The sequence below is a fragment of the Melanotaenia boesemani genome, chromosome 5, assembly GCF_017639745.1.
Source record: "Melanotaenia boesemani isolate fMelBoe1 chromosome 5, fMelBoe1.pri, whole genome shotgun sequence".
In the NCBI taxonomy this organism is placed as follows: domain Eukaryota; kingdom Metazoa; phylum Chordata; class Actinopteri; order Atheriniformes; family Melanotaeniidae; genus Melanotaenia; species Melanotaenia boesemani.
This window is the reverse complement of record NC_055686.1, coordinates 9,520,790-9,535,223: the sequence shown is the minus strand read 5'-3', so window position 1 is coordinate 9,535,223 and position 14,434 is coordinate 9,520,790. Positions and strand designations below refer to the sequence as shown.

The following is a 14,434-nucleotide window of genomic DNA, read 5'->3' as shown; positions in this document are numbered from 1 at the left end:
GTTGCTTCATATTTTTTACCCAAAAGATGGAAACGATCATCTTTTGCCTTTTTCTGAGCTGAATAAAATTCATGATCCTTTCCATTATTTCCTCTTGGGGCTTGAAGGGTGGTGCTTCCTGTCGGTGAGGAGCTACACAAATAAAAATTACATGACTAATTAATGCCGTATTCTTTTCCTCTAATTACAGATATTCTAATTAAGCTTTCACAAAGCTAAGCTGATCGCTCCGGTTGTATTCAAGGTTTTATTATGAGCTTCAGTGTTTCAATCTCTGAACCAAAGCAGCAGGAATGATGAAGAAAAGAGCAGAGAGGCCGTTTTCCGGGTCAGGAGGCAACAGTTTATTATCACTTGTAAATGCATGAGTGTTAAAATGTGCTGCTTAATGTTCCATCATGTCACTGCCTGAATCCAGCCCACACGGTCGGCCGACACACACAGGAAGCAACGCACTTCGTTATTTTATTTTACAACATTGCTGTTTACTGAACGTGGCCCAGAGCATGAAGGCTGATGAGGGTTTATTTCTGTTTCTTTGATGGTTTGAACTCGTCTGCCGCTTGGTGAACGCAGTCTGGCTGGAAATGTCTCGGCGACGCGTTGGCAGACATCGAACGGCAGCCGGGACGTCGCGGTTGGTCACATAGGACGGTGTCTTAGTCGTCCAGGAAGAAATAGTTCCCGCTCTTCTTCTGCTCCGTGTCCTGGAAGAGAGGAGGCAGAGTTTAGTGTTTGTATTTGTGGCTGCAGAACGGGAGGCTGGATTCTGCGCTACCTTGATGGAGTTGAGTTTGTTGATTCGCGGCCTGAAGTTGTTGGGGTCTCTCCTGAACGTGATCTCTAGCAGCGACAGGAAGCGGTTCATCCCGGCCAGCAGACTCTGAGGCCTGTCCGAGGAAACGAGAACGGGGTTTAAACCGAGGCGAGCGCCAGGGAAGTGGAAAAGTGGGCGGAGCTTACGTGTTAGCCGCCGTCTTTTTGGAGGGAATGCCATCAAACACGATGACTCTGTCAGCCAGGTATGTTGCCATGATGAAGTCGTGCTCCACCACGAACGCAGTCTTCTTGGCGTGAAGGATGTACCTGCAAACAAAACACAAGTCGAATGTCAATGCAGGAATCGTCACGGACCACAATTTATAGGATTTAAATTAAAGGCTTTTAAATCCAGAAGAGAGCAAAGAAAATAATTATACTGTACCTCTTGATGACTCTGGCAGCCATCAACCTCTGCTCAGAGTCCAGGTAGGCCGACGGCTCATCGATCAGGTAGACGTCGGCCGGTTTTCCCAAACACAGCGTCAGGGCGACTCTCTGCAGCTCTCCACCAGAAAGGTTCTGTACCTGCAGAGGTGGAGCGAGGAGAGCTCCGTCATCCTGTTCTTATTACGTCTACAACAGGCCGCTTCTAGAAAACTCTGTGCAGGACTTTGGTTTTTAGAGAAGCACAACTGTTTTATTTCATTGTCATTTCTTTTCTCTTTAACCTCTCAACCCCAAATCATCCGTTTGGTGCTGATAGAAATTATTTCAATGATCTTTTCCCTAACAGGAAACTGGGATTAACAGTTCAACTCTTGGGACATCAGTGTTTCTGTCGGCCTCTTAGCCACTGCTGAACTTCTGGAGGAGACTCCGCTGGTTCAGGTGATGTCAGACAGAGGCTGCAGGTCAGATTTCAACAAACTCTCATTCAGATGTTCTTCAATGGTTTGAGGCTCTGTGAAAAACTGCTGGAGCTAACGGGTAAAATTCCACCATATTTTATGTTTTACAATAGATTCCAGTTTCACTGTCAGACTCTGTGATTCTGACCGTGTTTCCCACATCATGGACATCTTGGGGTCTGGTATTATTAAGAAGCAAAGAGTCGGTTTGGTCGTCAGGGTAACTTAAACAAAATCCTGTTTACCAGCTGTTTGAGCCTGATAAGATGTCAGATTTTCAGATGGCTGTGATGAACTGGCAACCTGTCCAGGTGTACCTGCTAGACTCCAGCTTCCCCGCGACCCTGAACTGGACTAAGCGGTATAGAAAATGGATGGTTGGATGGATGTCATTTCTAACTTGACCACTAGATGTCAGCAGCTGTCACACGCACTGTCCCTTTAACTGGTCCAAGGTCCATCAGAGGAGAAAATAAGAGTAACCACCTGATCCATCACCATTAATGTGTCATACAGTCTGAACAACCATAACCGCCTCAGAGCTTTGACACTTATGAGTGTCCCAGTGCCTACGTCGAGCCCTGTGGTTGCCTAGCAACAGTGGGATGACATTTATCTGAATTAAAGCAGTACGTTGCGGTGACGGGGGACTGCTGCGGTTTTGAAGCACGTGTTTGTGGTGAGGACTCAGGTCCAGGACGTGGTCTGTGTGTTTCTTACATCCTGGTCTATGATGCTCTCGATCTGCAGCGGCTTCATGACGTCGGTGATGAACTGCGGGTGTGTGTAGGCATCTCTGATCTTCTCATGCAGCAGAGCTCTGACGCTGCCCTGCAGACAGACAGACCTTCAGCTCCTCTGGGACTAAAATGAAGGAACATTTAAAACATGAAGGATCTCTCACCTTAAACTTGGGGCTGATGGTCTGAGGCTTGTAGCTGACGTTCAGGATGGGAACCTCGCCTGGAAGACAAAGCGCAGGTTAAAATGTGAGTCTGCTTCCATGTGGTTTGGTTACCGTGGGCGACGCTCACCTCCTCCGTCAGGTTTGAGACCTCCAGCCAACATCCTGATGAAGGTCGTCTTTCCTGTGCCTGGAGACGACAATGATACACGTTAATAAAAACATCAGGCTCTCAGCTGGTCACCATCCTGAACCAGAACTGGGATCGCCCCAGTTTGTCCCGCTTACCGTTCTCTCCCAGCATCACCATGATTTCAGAGTCAGTGAACTCTCCTCCTTTGATGTCCAGCGTGAACTCGCCCATCGTCTTCCCCATGTCTGGATACTGAACATCAGCAGAGGGAAGTCATTAACTCAGATGTTTGAACCCACCGGAAAAACAAACTAAAGCAACAGGAGATGGTGACAGAGGAAGATGAAGAAATAAAAGGTGGAGTAGGGACGTGCTGGACATTTGGAGACTTGTCTGGGATTTCTTTTAACCCTGTAAGTCATCGAGGTAATTCCAGGGGATTCTGAATAACGGGAGGGACGTACGACAGTACCGTGTGGGGGAGGGGTGACGTTTGAGCCTGAAAGCAGCAGTTAAGAGTCAGAATGAAACTTTATTTTATGTTATCTTAGCACCACATAGCTGTGTTTTCTGTGTAAATAAGGTTTAATTGTTGTAAATAAGAGTATCAGGATTGTTTTTAAGAGTTTTTTTGCCGTAGTTCATTTTTACTACAGTTTGTCTTTTTCTCAATAGATTCCTATTTCATTTTGTTTCCATTGGTAATAATTTTGTAAATAGTACAAAATGTTTTTTCTGTTTACTTATGGTACAGTTTATTTTTTTAAACTTCTGCCAGGTTCTTTTAACTATTTTCTTTAAGACACGGAAGTTTCTTTTGGAAAAATCTGACCTGGATGGATGGTTTGTTTCGGTTTCCATCTACAGTATAAAACTTGAATTATGTAAAATCTGCTGACAAGCAGAATCTCATCAAATCTTTTTATATTTTTAGAGATTGCAAAACCTTCTGAAACAAAAAAAACCAACCCTGAACACACCCTGGTGGTGTGAGGGCTGATGAGATAAAGCCTGATGAAAGGCGACAGTTTTAATGAACAGCTGATTGAGGTCATGAGAAAGTACGTAAACACATGTGGGATTTAAACACAACCCCGCCCTGAAGTTTCACACTAAATATGAAATAACCTGCTCAGACGTTTATTGCACATAAAAACACAGACTCCCCTCCTGCAGTAATCCCACCCTCTCACAGTCAAACCTTCTCGTGGAAGATGAAATGACTAATACCAACTTTTTTCTTATGGCCTCGAGAACAAGAACAAATTTCTTGGTGAGTATGTAACAAGCTTGAAGTCTTCACCTGGACGGGAACCGCTTCTCCGACCACTGCACGCTGTTTTTTTCATTTTTAAATATTTTTATTACAAACAGTTTTAAGCATTAATAACATAATAGCGTAAAGTTACATTTGTCCTGAACAAAAGGTAAAATTATTTACACATTTCCTGGAAAGGTTTTAAGTGAAAGTTTTTACTCGTATTATTGTTCCATTCTTTTACCGCTTTTATTTTGTGAAGCACCTTGAGTTGCTTTTGCTGTTATTCATAAATAAACTTTATAAAACTAAAAAAAAGACGTGATTACAGGGTCTAACCAGCCGACTGAACCAGAGTGCATACAGACCTGGTAATGCCTGAGTCTCTTCACCTCCTCCTCATTGGCTGTCTCCGCCACCTTGAAGACCAACGAGGTTTCGCGAAACCTGAGATTCTCTGTGGGGACGTAACCGTCCAGGAAGATGTTGATACCTGGAGGGACAGAAGAAGCCGGACCGTCAGCGTTCCAGCTGAAACAAAGACGTCAGCTGTGTGTGCGAGTTTTACCTTCCCGGACGCTGAAGGGCATGGTGACGACTCCGTAGGCGCTGGGGACGCCGTACAGACAGCAGATGAAGTCCGACAGGTAGTCCAGGACGCTCAGGTCGTGCTCCACCACAATGATGTACCTGAAGCAAACAACAACGCGTTGGAGAACAACATCCAGACTGTTCTGTTTCGGCCTGACGGGTCTCGGCTCACCTGTCCGGGGTGATGAGCGAACGGATGGTGATGGCGGCCTTCAGCCTCTGTTTAACATCCAGGTAACTGGACGGCTCGTCAAACATGAAACTGCAGCAGAGGAGCAGGAAAACAGGTCAGCGGGGGTCTGAGGTCAGACAGAAAACAGCGAGACGAAGACGAGTGTTTGCTCACATGTCGGCCCTCTGGATGCAGACGACAGCGCAGGCGAACCTCTGCAGCTCTCCTCCGGACAGATCCTCCACGTTCCTCTCCCGCAGGTGAGTCAGATCTGCCCCAAAACACCAGCAAAGTTTGGATCTTTAGGGATTTACAGAGAAACAGGAGGCGTCTCTTCAAGAAATGTGTTTGTACCAAGCTGGTCGCAGACGATGTCCTGAGTGTCGGTGTCGTCTTTCCTGCTCAGGATGGCCCCTACTGACCCCTGCAGGCGGAGACCAAGCATTACAACCTCCTCAAACACAAACCCGTGCTCGGACTTTAGCGGGAGTCCTGCAGGAGTCACCAACCTTCACGGTTTTTGGGATCTGGTCGACGTACTGCGGCTTGACGATGGCCCGCAGGTCGTCCTCCAGGATTTTGGTGAAGTAGTTCTGAAGCTCTGAACCTCGGAAGTAGGTCAAGATCTCCTGCCAGTCTGGAGGATTCTGGGACACGTCAACAAAACACAATGTTTAACATGTATGAACTGGACGCGGGTCCCGAAAATATGATTAAAGCTTTAAAGAAAAAAAAAAAAAGAACAAACTGAGATAAAATAAAAATACAAGAAGAACTGGACTAATTGTTCAGAAACTAATAAATATAAAATTAATCAAATAAATACTTTATAATTGCCCTTCAGGTATTAATAATGTAGAATAAAAAAAATGTATACAAGTAAATAAATAAAATCCAAAGAATAAAATCAATTAAACTAAATTTAAATAAAAGTAATAATTTATTACTGTTTAAAGGGAAATTATGTTGTAGGAATAATAAATAAAAATAAAAAACAATAATATCAATAAATTTAAAAAGATAAATAAAAATACTTTATTACTACTTGAAGGGAAACAACGATGTTTTAGGATGAAAAATCTTTAATGTCAAATGAAACTCGTGTGAAATGATGTGAACTTCGGTTTAGTGTGAGCAGGTGAGACGCCGTACTAAACCCGGAGGTCCTTATACAAGAAATCTGAAGAGTCTGAAGCTGTTTGAGCTAAAATGAATAAAAACCAGACTTCCACTTTTTTGTTGATTAAAACCAACATAAACAAATTTAAGTAAAAACTAAAATAATCTGAAGTCATTTCAACACATTTCCACCTCTTCTCCCCATCTGGCCATTAAACCATTAACCACTTTAACTGGTTCCAGTTCAGCTAAAATCTCATTCAGCTTCATCCTGAAGACAACAAGTCACTGACAAACAGTCGATCCACCCAAACCTTATCACTTCAGCACAGCAGCAGCAAACACACCCACGTATCCTGTGTGTGTGTGCGTGTGTGTGTGTGTGAGAGAGAGAGAGAGAAAACACTCACATCATACTTGCCCAGGTTGGGTTTCTGTTTTCCGGCCAGGATCTTCAGAGCCGTGGACTTTCCAATACCGTTGGTCCCCACCAGACCCAGAACCTCCCCGGGCCTGGGAATAGGCAGCCTGCAGCACACACACACACACACACACACAGCTCAGCACAAGCTGCTGTAACCATGACGACAACGTCGATGATCTTTTCAGAGAACAAAGATATTTCTGATCATCATCCCTTCATCAAGTTTTCCAGCTTCCTGGGTTGGAAATCTATCCTGGAAAACTACCAAGATCATCATCATCATCATCATCAGTATTAACTACCCTCACATCTGGACGGGTAACCAGACAGATTTCACCGGATTTACTAAAATATCTTTACATTCTGGGTCTGTTTTCTTAAAAAAATGTGACTGACTCATGTGACATCTTAGTTTTGTTGAACTATAAGCTGCTTTCTACTCAATTTTTCTGTTCCACTGTATAATTGTGCAACACATTTAACTTCATTTCTAATAAAACTGTTCTAACAGACAAACATAAAATAGTAACAGAGGGCAGGCCTAAAGGTTCTTACATCTGTCTAGTACTTATTTCAGAAGATGTTTGCAGACACCAGGAAGCAGCAATGCTAACATGTAGCATCGCTAAATGACGGGAGAAACTCGGCTAAAAGGCTCCACCAAGCCCCGGCACCCCAACCAAACACAGTTCAAACCTGAAGCAATTAAATAATACAAGAACAGCTCTGTCCACATTAGAGCTTCTGCTAATTTCTACACAAACAAGGTTTCACATGAAAGCAGAGGCTCTGATTACATGTGTTTCTACTATAACTTTGAGACGAATCATGAAGTTTCTGCTGGTTTCCATGGAGATGAAGGTTTTATACTGAAGGATTTACTCTTCCTATCATAGACTATCTTAGACTTCACTTCTTTCTGGATCCTCATGGTGAATGTGGGGGCGATCCCTGGATCCTCCTGACTCTGACCATTAATAGAGATGTCCATCATCAACATCAGCCGATGGCTTCCTGAGATATTTACCTGCGTAACGCCTCTATTAAAACACCTGTACGACTGTTCAGGTTCACTTCCCACTCTCTTATTCCTAGATGAACTGGGCTGCTATCTTCTGGTTTTTACCAACAGTAATGTGGTGATAACATTTACATTTTCTACTGTGTTCCAGGTGATTTTACTCCGACACAGTAACACATATCCTGATGCTGATACTTCGGTAGTAATCTCTCATGCCTCAGCTTTCTGTAGAGACCAGGATCATATGCACAGCCCTCGTAGATGTGAAGAGATTATTTATTTATTTTCAGTATGTCATTCAGACTGGAGGCAGAGAAAATGTGCTTCAGGATTCAGGTTAATGTTGGAAATTTTGATCAAGCTTTATAGTCATTGTTGCCAAGTACGAATTTCTTCTTCATTTATTACTTTTTTTTGGTCATTTTATTATATTATTATGATCAAAGCTCCGATAAATCTCCTCCTGCCGCGTGTCCACCAGCATATTTCAGTTCATCTCATTTTCATATTTCATAGAGACACACTGCTTCCTGCAGCCATTACCAGCTCACTCTAGAAAGTGACGTTTAATCCAAAACTTTATCATCATTAATCAGTACAGAAAACAAAATGTCCACATTACCCAGCTTTACTCTGACTCAATTAACAAATGTCAAAACTCCATTTTCTACATGTTAATAAAAAAAATAAGGAGGAACTTAAAGAGGATGTAAGCTGTAACTCTTCCCTGTCAGCAAATGCAGCCTTTCAGTTAGACGACCACACTTATTTCTTAGTATATAAAGATATTAAAAAGTAAATTATTATGTTTAAAAATACCCAAAAGTCACACTGTAAGAAAAACAACACTTTAATTTTTTATGGAGTCATATCTCTTTAGATTGTAATGAGATTAACTAACTCAGTGATCTGGCCGAGTCAAAGCGGCGTACCTGTGCAGTTTGAAGGAGTTGGCGCAGTATCTGTGTGTTGTTTCTTTCTCCAGGTTGCTGGGAAGGTTGACGATGGACAACGCTCCGAACGGACATTTCTACAACGAGAAAACACCATGAGGAAAACCAGACCTGAACCCATATGAGGCTGCAGCTGGTGCTCCGCCGAGCAGGTTTTTCTACCTTGATGCAGATGCCGCAGCCTATACACAAAGACTCTGAGATCCACACGATCTTACTCTGAGGAGTCACTTCGATACACAGTTTACCTGCAAACACGCAACATTCTGGCGTCAGTACTACAACACAGAAGTCTGATGATTTGACTGATGCTCCTTGTCCAGAAACTCACCCATACGGACCACCGGGCAGCTCTTCTTGCACTCCTGACGGCATTTCTTAGGTTTGCATTTGTCATGGTTGACGATGGCAATCCTGGTGTTTTTATCCGCCATGATGGAGGGCTGGAATGACGGATGCTTGCACCTGCGGAGCTGGGAGATGAAGAAAAGCCAGACAGGAGGGGAGTGATGAGTCATTCACGAGATAAATCATGAGAAAAAGAGATGGAGAAAGAGGGAGAATGCATCCACGCGCACACTGCTGAAGCAACACATTCAGTTCTGAACAAAAAACCCACAGCGTGTGAATCCAACAATGGGAGGCAACAGGTGTACACCCACAGCCCTGAACTCCTGACTGGGCCTGAATCCTGATCCAGTGGATCTTTATTATTATTTCCCTGGAGTCATATAATAATCTGGTGTAGTGTCAAATTCTGTGATCTGATCAAGATTTTCAGCTACTAATATCCTAATTAAACTATTTGCATTTATTTTATTACTCATTTGGATCATGGTGAAGCAACTGCATTTAATTTGGATACTATATTTAGATTTTTGTTTGCTACATTGATAAATAATGGAAATAAATGTAGTTAATTCTGGCACGTGATTAATATTTACATCATTATTTGTTTTATTACAGCTTTATATGAATAAGTCTCTCCAAAATATATAAATATTTCATCAATATCAAATATTTACATGAAATTGTGACCAAATTTGAAATCTGAGGAGACATTTTGGGTGACACAGAATCTAATGGGTCACAAAAGTCGACATAACACCAGCCCACTCTGCAGTCTTTGGTGAAGGAAGAGCGTCGCAGAATATGGTCAGCGCTGTGATTTAAAGGCCTTCAGGTTTTCAGTAGTAAACCTCATGCTTTACACGGGAGGCATTCAACATAATTTACAACCGACCTGACTCAAATCCTGATCTGCTCGGACATTTAGTTCGTCTCCCACCCCCCTCAAATGCAACGTGATGGGCGGTGGCGAGCAGCAACAAATTCAGATTTACCCCAAAATAATCTGCTGATGTGTGAGTTACTCATACGCTAAAGTAAAATATTAATCCATACCATTGTCAAAACATGTTGAATTTCGATCACGTATATTAATTTCATGGTTTATGATAGAAAAAAAGCAAAAAACTATTTTTAGACGACTAAGAAACGCAGTCTTGAGGAGTATTCTTGCATTTAAGAAGGAAACGTCATCTTTTCGGGCCCCTTCTTTCAGCAAAAATAATCTGTGTAGAAAACTACACTGTCTGAAAATCAAGAGGCACTAACTGTGTATTCAGATTAGTTAATCTACGTCTTTAAAAGCTACTCTGGAGGACGGAATGAACTAATAAATACGATCACTTGGCAACGCTAACGGTTAGCTGCTAGCTTCACGTTATGGGACATCAGCGGAGAGGCCCTGCACTGTGACAGCTGCTCCTAGCGAAGACCTCCGTGTCCATGGTAATACACGTTTAAAGCGCAACAAATCTGAGTCGATTAGTTAAAGCTCACCCCTTTTAGGCTCCCGTATCTCGCCTTGGAATAAAATAGACGAGAAGCGACGTCTACAGTTAAATAATCGGAGAGGAAAGTTCTTTTTTCCCCAGCAACGTGTTTCGCTACTGGAAGCCGGCTGGAAAGATGGCGGGAGACACGCAGATTCCACGCGACGTTGTAATGTTGACGTCATTAACAAGCGACTCAGACACTCAGGTGGGAGATTTGAAGTCGTTGCAGCAGAAAAACAAACGGAGTTTAACTGTATTTTTGTCTGGCAAGTTCGCATCTAATGCATTGACACGGTATCTTAGAACCTCCTATGACCGTTTTATGTAAGTTAAACTTTTATCTTTTATAAATAAAGTTATTTTAAGGATCTTTAATTCGGTTTAAACCTTAGGTGCTAGCAGCTAGTTATAGCTCCACCAAACTGTTATAAAACGTTTGTTTAAGGTTAACTTGACAGATGTTGACATTTACTGACAATAGATTACGAAATGCATTACTTACTATATTAATTCACGGGGTTAGTATGTTTGACACAAGCTGAGTTTCCTTTTTTAAATGTTAGCTACATACATGGCAGATTATCCAGCTGTTAGCCAAATAAACTGCTAATAGTTGTATAATTGATATGCTGAATTTTACACATGGAACTATTAGTCTCATAAAGTTGCTTCTGTAAACGACTTACAGCTATTCGCATCCAAAAATATTGTAAAATGTCTCAAATTTGAATGAAATACGCATTCATTTAACTTATTTTGATGTAAAAACAGATGATTTTTAGCTAGAACTTGATGGGTTTATAAAAAATCTGTTTTTAGGATACAGAATGGCCACTCCGAGCAAGACGCCACCCGGTGCTGACCCGAAGCAGTTGGAGCGGACTGGGACTGTCCGTGAGATTGGCTCTCAGGCGGTGTGGTCCCTCTCCTCCTGTAAACCCGGTAAATTGGATATAGAGGCGGCTGTGTGGATACAGGGTAATGAATATAGTCTCATACGGACCACCTTGTTTGCAGGTTTTGGTGTGGATCAGCTGAGAGATGACAACCTGGAGACATACTGGCAGTCGGATGGATCCCAGCCTCACCTTGTCAACATCCAGTTTAGGTAACGTGGACTTTACAGTGTCTACACCAGAGGAAGCCACAATATTTTTACACTGCTTATGTAGTTTTACTTCATGATGATGCCCATTTTTATTTCATATGTGACTTGTTGTGTATTGTGCTTCTTTGAAAAAGCTTTTGTCTCCCTGGAGGTTAAGCATCTGTAATTAAACATCTAATTTGTTGTGTCTAGGAGGAGGACAACAGTGAAGATGCTGTGTATTTATGCTGATTATAAATCAGACGAGAGCTACACTCCTAGTAAGATCTCTGTTCGAGTGGGCAACAACTTCCACAATCTTCAAGAAATCCGGGTAACTTCTTATATAAGTTGCTCACTAAGTTCAGACTTTCACAGCTGCTGAAAGTTTCATTAAAACGAGAATCTCCTCTTCTTCTATCGTCCTCTGCAGCAACTGGAGATGGTGGAGCCCAGCGGCTGGATTCACATCTCTCTCTTAAATCAGGTAAAAACTAAACAAATTAGTTATTTTTATTCCCATTACCACCTTAAATGCATCCTTAGGGTTGTTCGTCATGAAAACAACACTTAAATTTACTGAAATTAAGTTAAATTATTGACTGTTTAAAAAAAAAAAATAACAGGAATAATTGTTTAAGTCGATGAAAATGAATAATGTTCCCTGAAGTAATACTTCAAGAAACAATGAAGTGTTCTGATTTATAAGCCAAAATGTTTTCGTTACTTGTATCTGGATATTTGAATATGTGAAAACAAGTCAAAGTACAAGCCAAACACTTCAAATGTTCAAGTAAAGATCTTTGTAAGATACAAGCCAACTCTGCAGCTACAAAACCTTTGTCTGGTGTTTACAGGCAGAAATTAATATGCAATGGAGATGTTTTACTCCACAGTCAGATACTTATAATCACAATCTCTAGAAATAAAGCTGAATTGAATTGATTAGATAAACCTTTCCCAAACTGGAGGTCCTGACCCCCACGAGGGTCCCAAGATAATTTAGGGGCTCGCCATTTGAATTTTTATTAAGGCTGTCAAAATGAACATGTTAATGCAGACAGATTAATCTGTAGAAATAATTACTAATGTCACGTTAGAAATCTGATTAGAAATGTCAGAAAAATCTGGATTACATCATAAATCATATCAAGTATTATTGCTTTATAATATTTATAACATCCATTTTCAGAGGGATAGCTATAGAACATAACAGATCTGAAGATCAGAGATATTTATTACATATTATGTGTATAATAAGTGAAGCTTCCAGCCAATCAGAGTTTTGTAGTTGGTAGTTTTGACTGCAGCTGCCTTGCTCCTGCCAGGTTTTAATGTCACAGGACATAATGATGTTCTCCAGCAACATTACAAAAAAAAAAGCCTGATGTGATTTCTTTCCATCGTGCATATTCCATCAGGTTTAACTCCACTGCATCAGTTTGAATCAAGCCTTTGAAACAGAAGTATTTCTGTTGGGCTTATCGTCACTGTACAGTTATACTGCAGCACTGTGGATCAGCATTTAAATGCAGCACTGGAGCATGTAAATATGAAAATATCAGGCTGTTAACACTTTCCTGTCTGTTGCAGCAGCGTTCTTATCTAACATTAAGTCTTTTACATCATCTCTTTTTGGAGATTTGTCTTCCTTTTTGCATGCAGTAGTCATTAGACCTATTTAGTTTTTGTGAGTTAAGGTAACTTCCTGAGACTTTATGCATTTTATTCAGGTTTCCTTCATTTCCTTTAAAGTTACTGAACAAAAGTATGGAAAAAATGAGTTTGTACAGCTGAACGATGCAACAAAGTATTGGCTGCTGTTAAGAAGGGATGTGGTAGTCAGATGCAATCATGGTGTCATATTTTTGTGTTGTTGCAGTTGTTGGTGGTTAACAGTGATATAAATTTAAGTGTGTGTGTGTTTCAGCGGACAAACGAGCCGATCAGCACCTTCATGATCCAGATCGCCGTGCTGGCCAACCACCAGAACGGCAGAGACACGCACATGCGGCAGATCAAGGTGTACACGCCGGTGGAGGAGAGCTCCATCGGAAAGTTCCCACGATGCACCACGGTGGACTTCATGATGTACCGTACGATCAGGTGATCCAGACTTACGCGTGACCCGCTGACCTGGGAAGTTCGGGATCAGATGAAACATGACAGACTGAGATCTGGAGCTCATTAAAACTGACTGAATCGATCATTTTTACACCGAGGAGGAATTCAGCTCTGATATTTTAACATTCGGTGCCAATATTAAATGTTTAAAGTCATTAAAAGCGGGACTTTGGCGCCGTTTGACGTAGAGACAGGTTGCTGAGTAAAAACACGCTGTTTTTACTCAGACTTTGGAAAACCTTTGTGCCAATAATCCTCCTGGATTTGCTCCATAATGTTGAAATAAATGTTTCAGATGACGGTGTTACTGTGTGAAATGAAGAAAACAAGGTGTAAGAAGTTCATTTATATCTTTGTATGTATCAATAATTATAAATCCTTTATTACAACCAGCGAGAGAACTGGTTCAGTTCTTGTTCTATCTGGGAACCGCGGAGCTAATCCTCATGTAGACCACTGATGGGGAACCTTGGCCCTCGTCCTGCAGGTTTTCCATGTGTCCCTGCTCTGAAACACCTGAAGAAACATGGAAAACATGCAGGAATGTGACTCTTGAAGACCAGGGTTCCCCACCACTGTAGAGAACTGATGCCTTTCAACCACAGAACCAGTTCTGCAGGTGGTCTTTGTTCACATGAAAGGTGGTTGTCTTTGGTTCTGCAAAACCGTCCCTTAACCCCGGAATTCCTGCTCAGAAACATTTATTTGTAGCTGGAAAAGCCCGGAATGTCCTGAAGGTAAAACCTCAACGATCTCCTCAAGTCTCTATTTCCCTCCACTTGTCCTGCTTCTGGCTTCTGGACCAGAGCCTCATCTGGTGAACCAGCCTTTACATCCACGAGTCAGCGGTGGAGGTCTGGGTCCGTTGTCATGATAACATCCAAGAGACCAAGCAAGGCAGGGGGGCTTGTGGTGTTTACCTGCCAGCTGCGGTTATATGAGCCACACAGATGTAGACAAGGACTTGACCTCCTCTTTTGTTCTGCCTCCTTCCTGAAACGACATACCCAGAATAAACGAAGTATATCTTCTAGGGCTGCATTAACACAAAGTCCTTTACATGGCACAATTTTTATTTGACGCACGATTAACACACACACCATCTGTGTAGTATCAGTAAGGTGATGCAGAATTAAC

The 14,434-nt window shown here is 42.0% G+C and overlaps 2 protein-coding genes across 3 annotated transcripts; one reads left to right on the top strand and one right to left on the bottom strand.

The window, feature by feature from the left end:
• Nucleotides 1–324: 324 nt before the first annotated feature.
• abce1 (ATP-binding cassette, sub-family E (OABP), member 1) lies at nt 325–10,227 on the bottom strand. Its single transcript, XM_041985194.1, has 19 exons — nt 10,091–10,227; nt 8,577–8,718; nt 8,408–8,493; nt 8,225–8,322; nt 6,258–6,375; nt 5,238–5,375; nt 5,083–5,152; nt 4,903–4,999; nt 4,729–4,818; nt 4,534–4,655; nt 4,334–4,458; nt 2,863–2,959; nt 2,705–2,764; nt 2,575–2,633; nt 2,391–2,501; nt 1,205–1,347; nt 964–1,086; nt 779–890; nt 325–707 (listed from the first exon to the last, which is right to left on the bottom strand). The coding sequence occupies exons 2-19, from the start codon at nt 8,677–8,679 to the stop codon at nt 660–662; spliced, it is 1,800 nt and encodes a 599-aa protein (XP_041841128.1). The 5' UTR covers nt 8,680–8,718; nt 10,091–10,227; the 3' UTR covers nt 325–659.
• Nucleotides 9,522–13,701, top strand: anapc10 (anaphase promoting complex subunit 10). Of its 2 annotated transcripts, none has more exons than XM_041985373.1 (6): nt 9,522–9,630; nt 10,906–11,028; nt 11,104–11,194; nt 11,387–11,507; nt 11,607–11,660; nt 13,104–13,701. In XM_041985373.1, exons 2-6 carry the CDS (start codon nt 10,914–10,916, stop codon nt 13,281–13,283), a joined length of 561 nt encoding a protein of 186 aa, XP_041841307.1. In that variant the 5' UTR covers nt 9,522–9,630; nt 10,906–10,913; the 3' UTR covers nt 13,284–13,701. The 2 variants fall into 2 exon arrangements, with proteins under 2 accessions (XP_041841307.1, XP_041841306.1); XM_041985372.1 differs by lacking the exon at nt 9,522–9,630 and adding an exon at nt 10,269–10,410.
• The last annotated feature ends 733 nt before the right edge of the window (nt 13,702–14,434 follow it).

Excerpts from the sequence above, each read along its gene's own strand:
- abce1 (XM_041985194.1), bottom strand. The coding sequence starts at position 8,679 with ATGGCGGATAAAAACACCAGGATTGCCATCGTCAACCATGACAAATGC. Across the intron at positions 5,376-6,257 it reads CCAACCTGGGCAAGTATGAT|AATCCTCCAGACTGGCAGGA; the intron begins GTGAGTGTTTTC and ends GACGTGTCCCAG. Across the intron at positions 4,819-4,902 it reads TGCATCCAGAGGGCCGACAT|TTTCATGTTTGACGAGCCGT; the intron begins GTGAGCAAACAC and ends CCTCTGCTGCAG.
- anapc10 (XM_041985373.1), top strand. The coding sequence starts at position 10,914 with ATGGCCACTCCGAGCAAGACGCCACCCGGTGCTGACCCGAAGCAGTTG. Across the intron at positions 11,029-11,103 it reads CCTCTCCTCCTGTAAACCCG|GTTTTGGTGTGGATCAGCTG; the intron begins GTAAATTGGATA and ends CCTTGTTTGCAG. Across the intron at positions 11,661-13,103 it reads ACATCTCTCTCTTAAATCAG|CGGACAAACGAGCCGATCAG; the intron begins GTAAAAACTAAA and ends TGTGTGTTTCAG.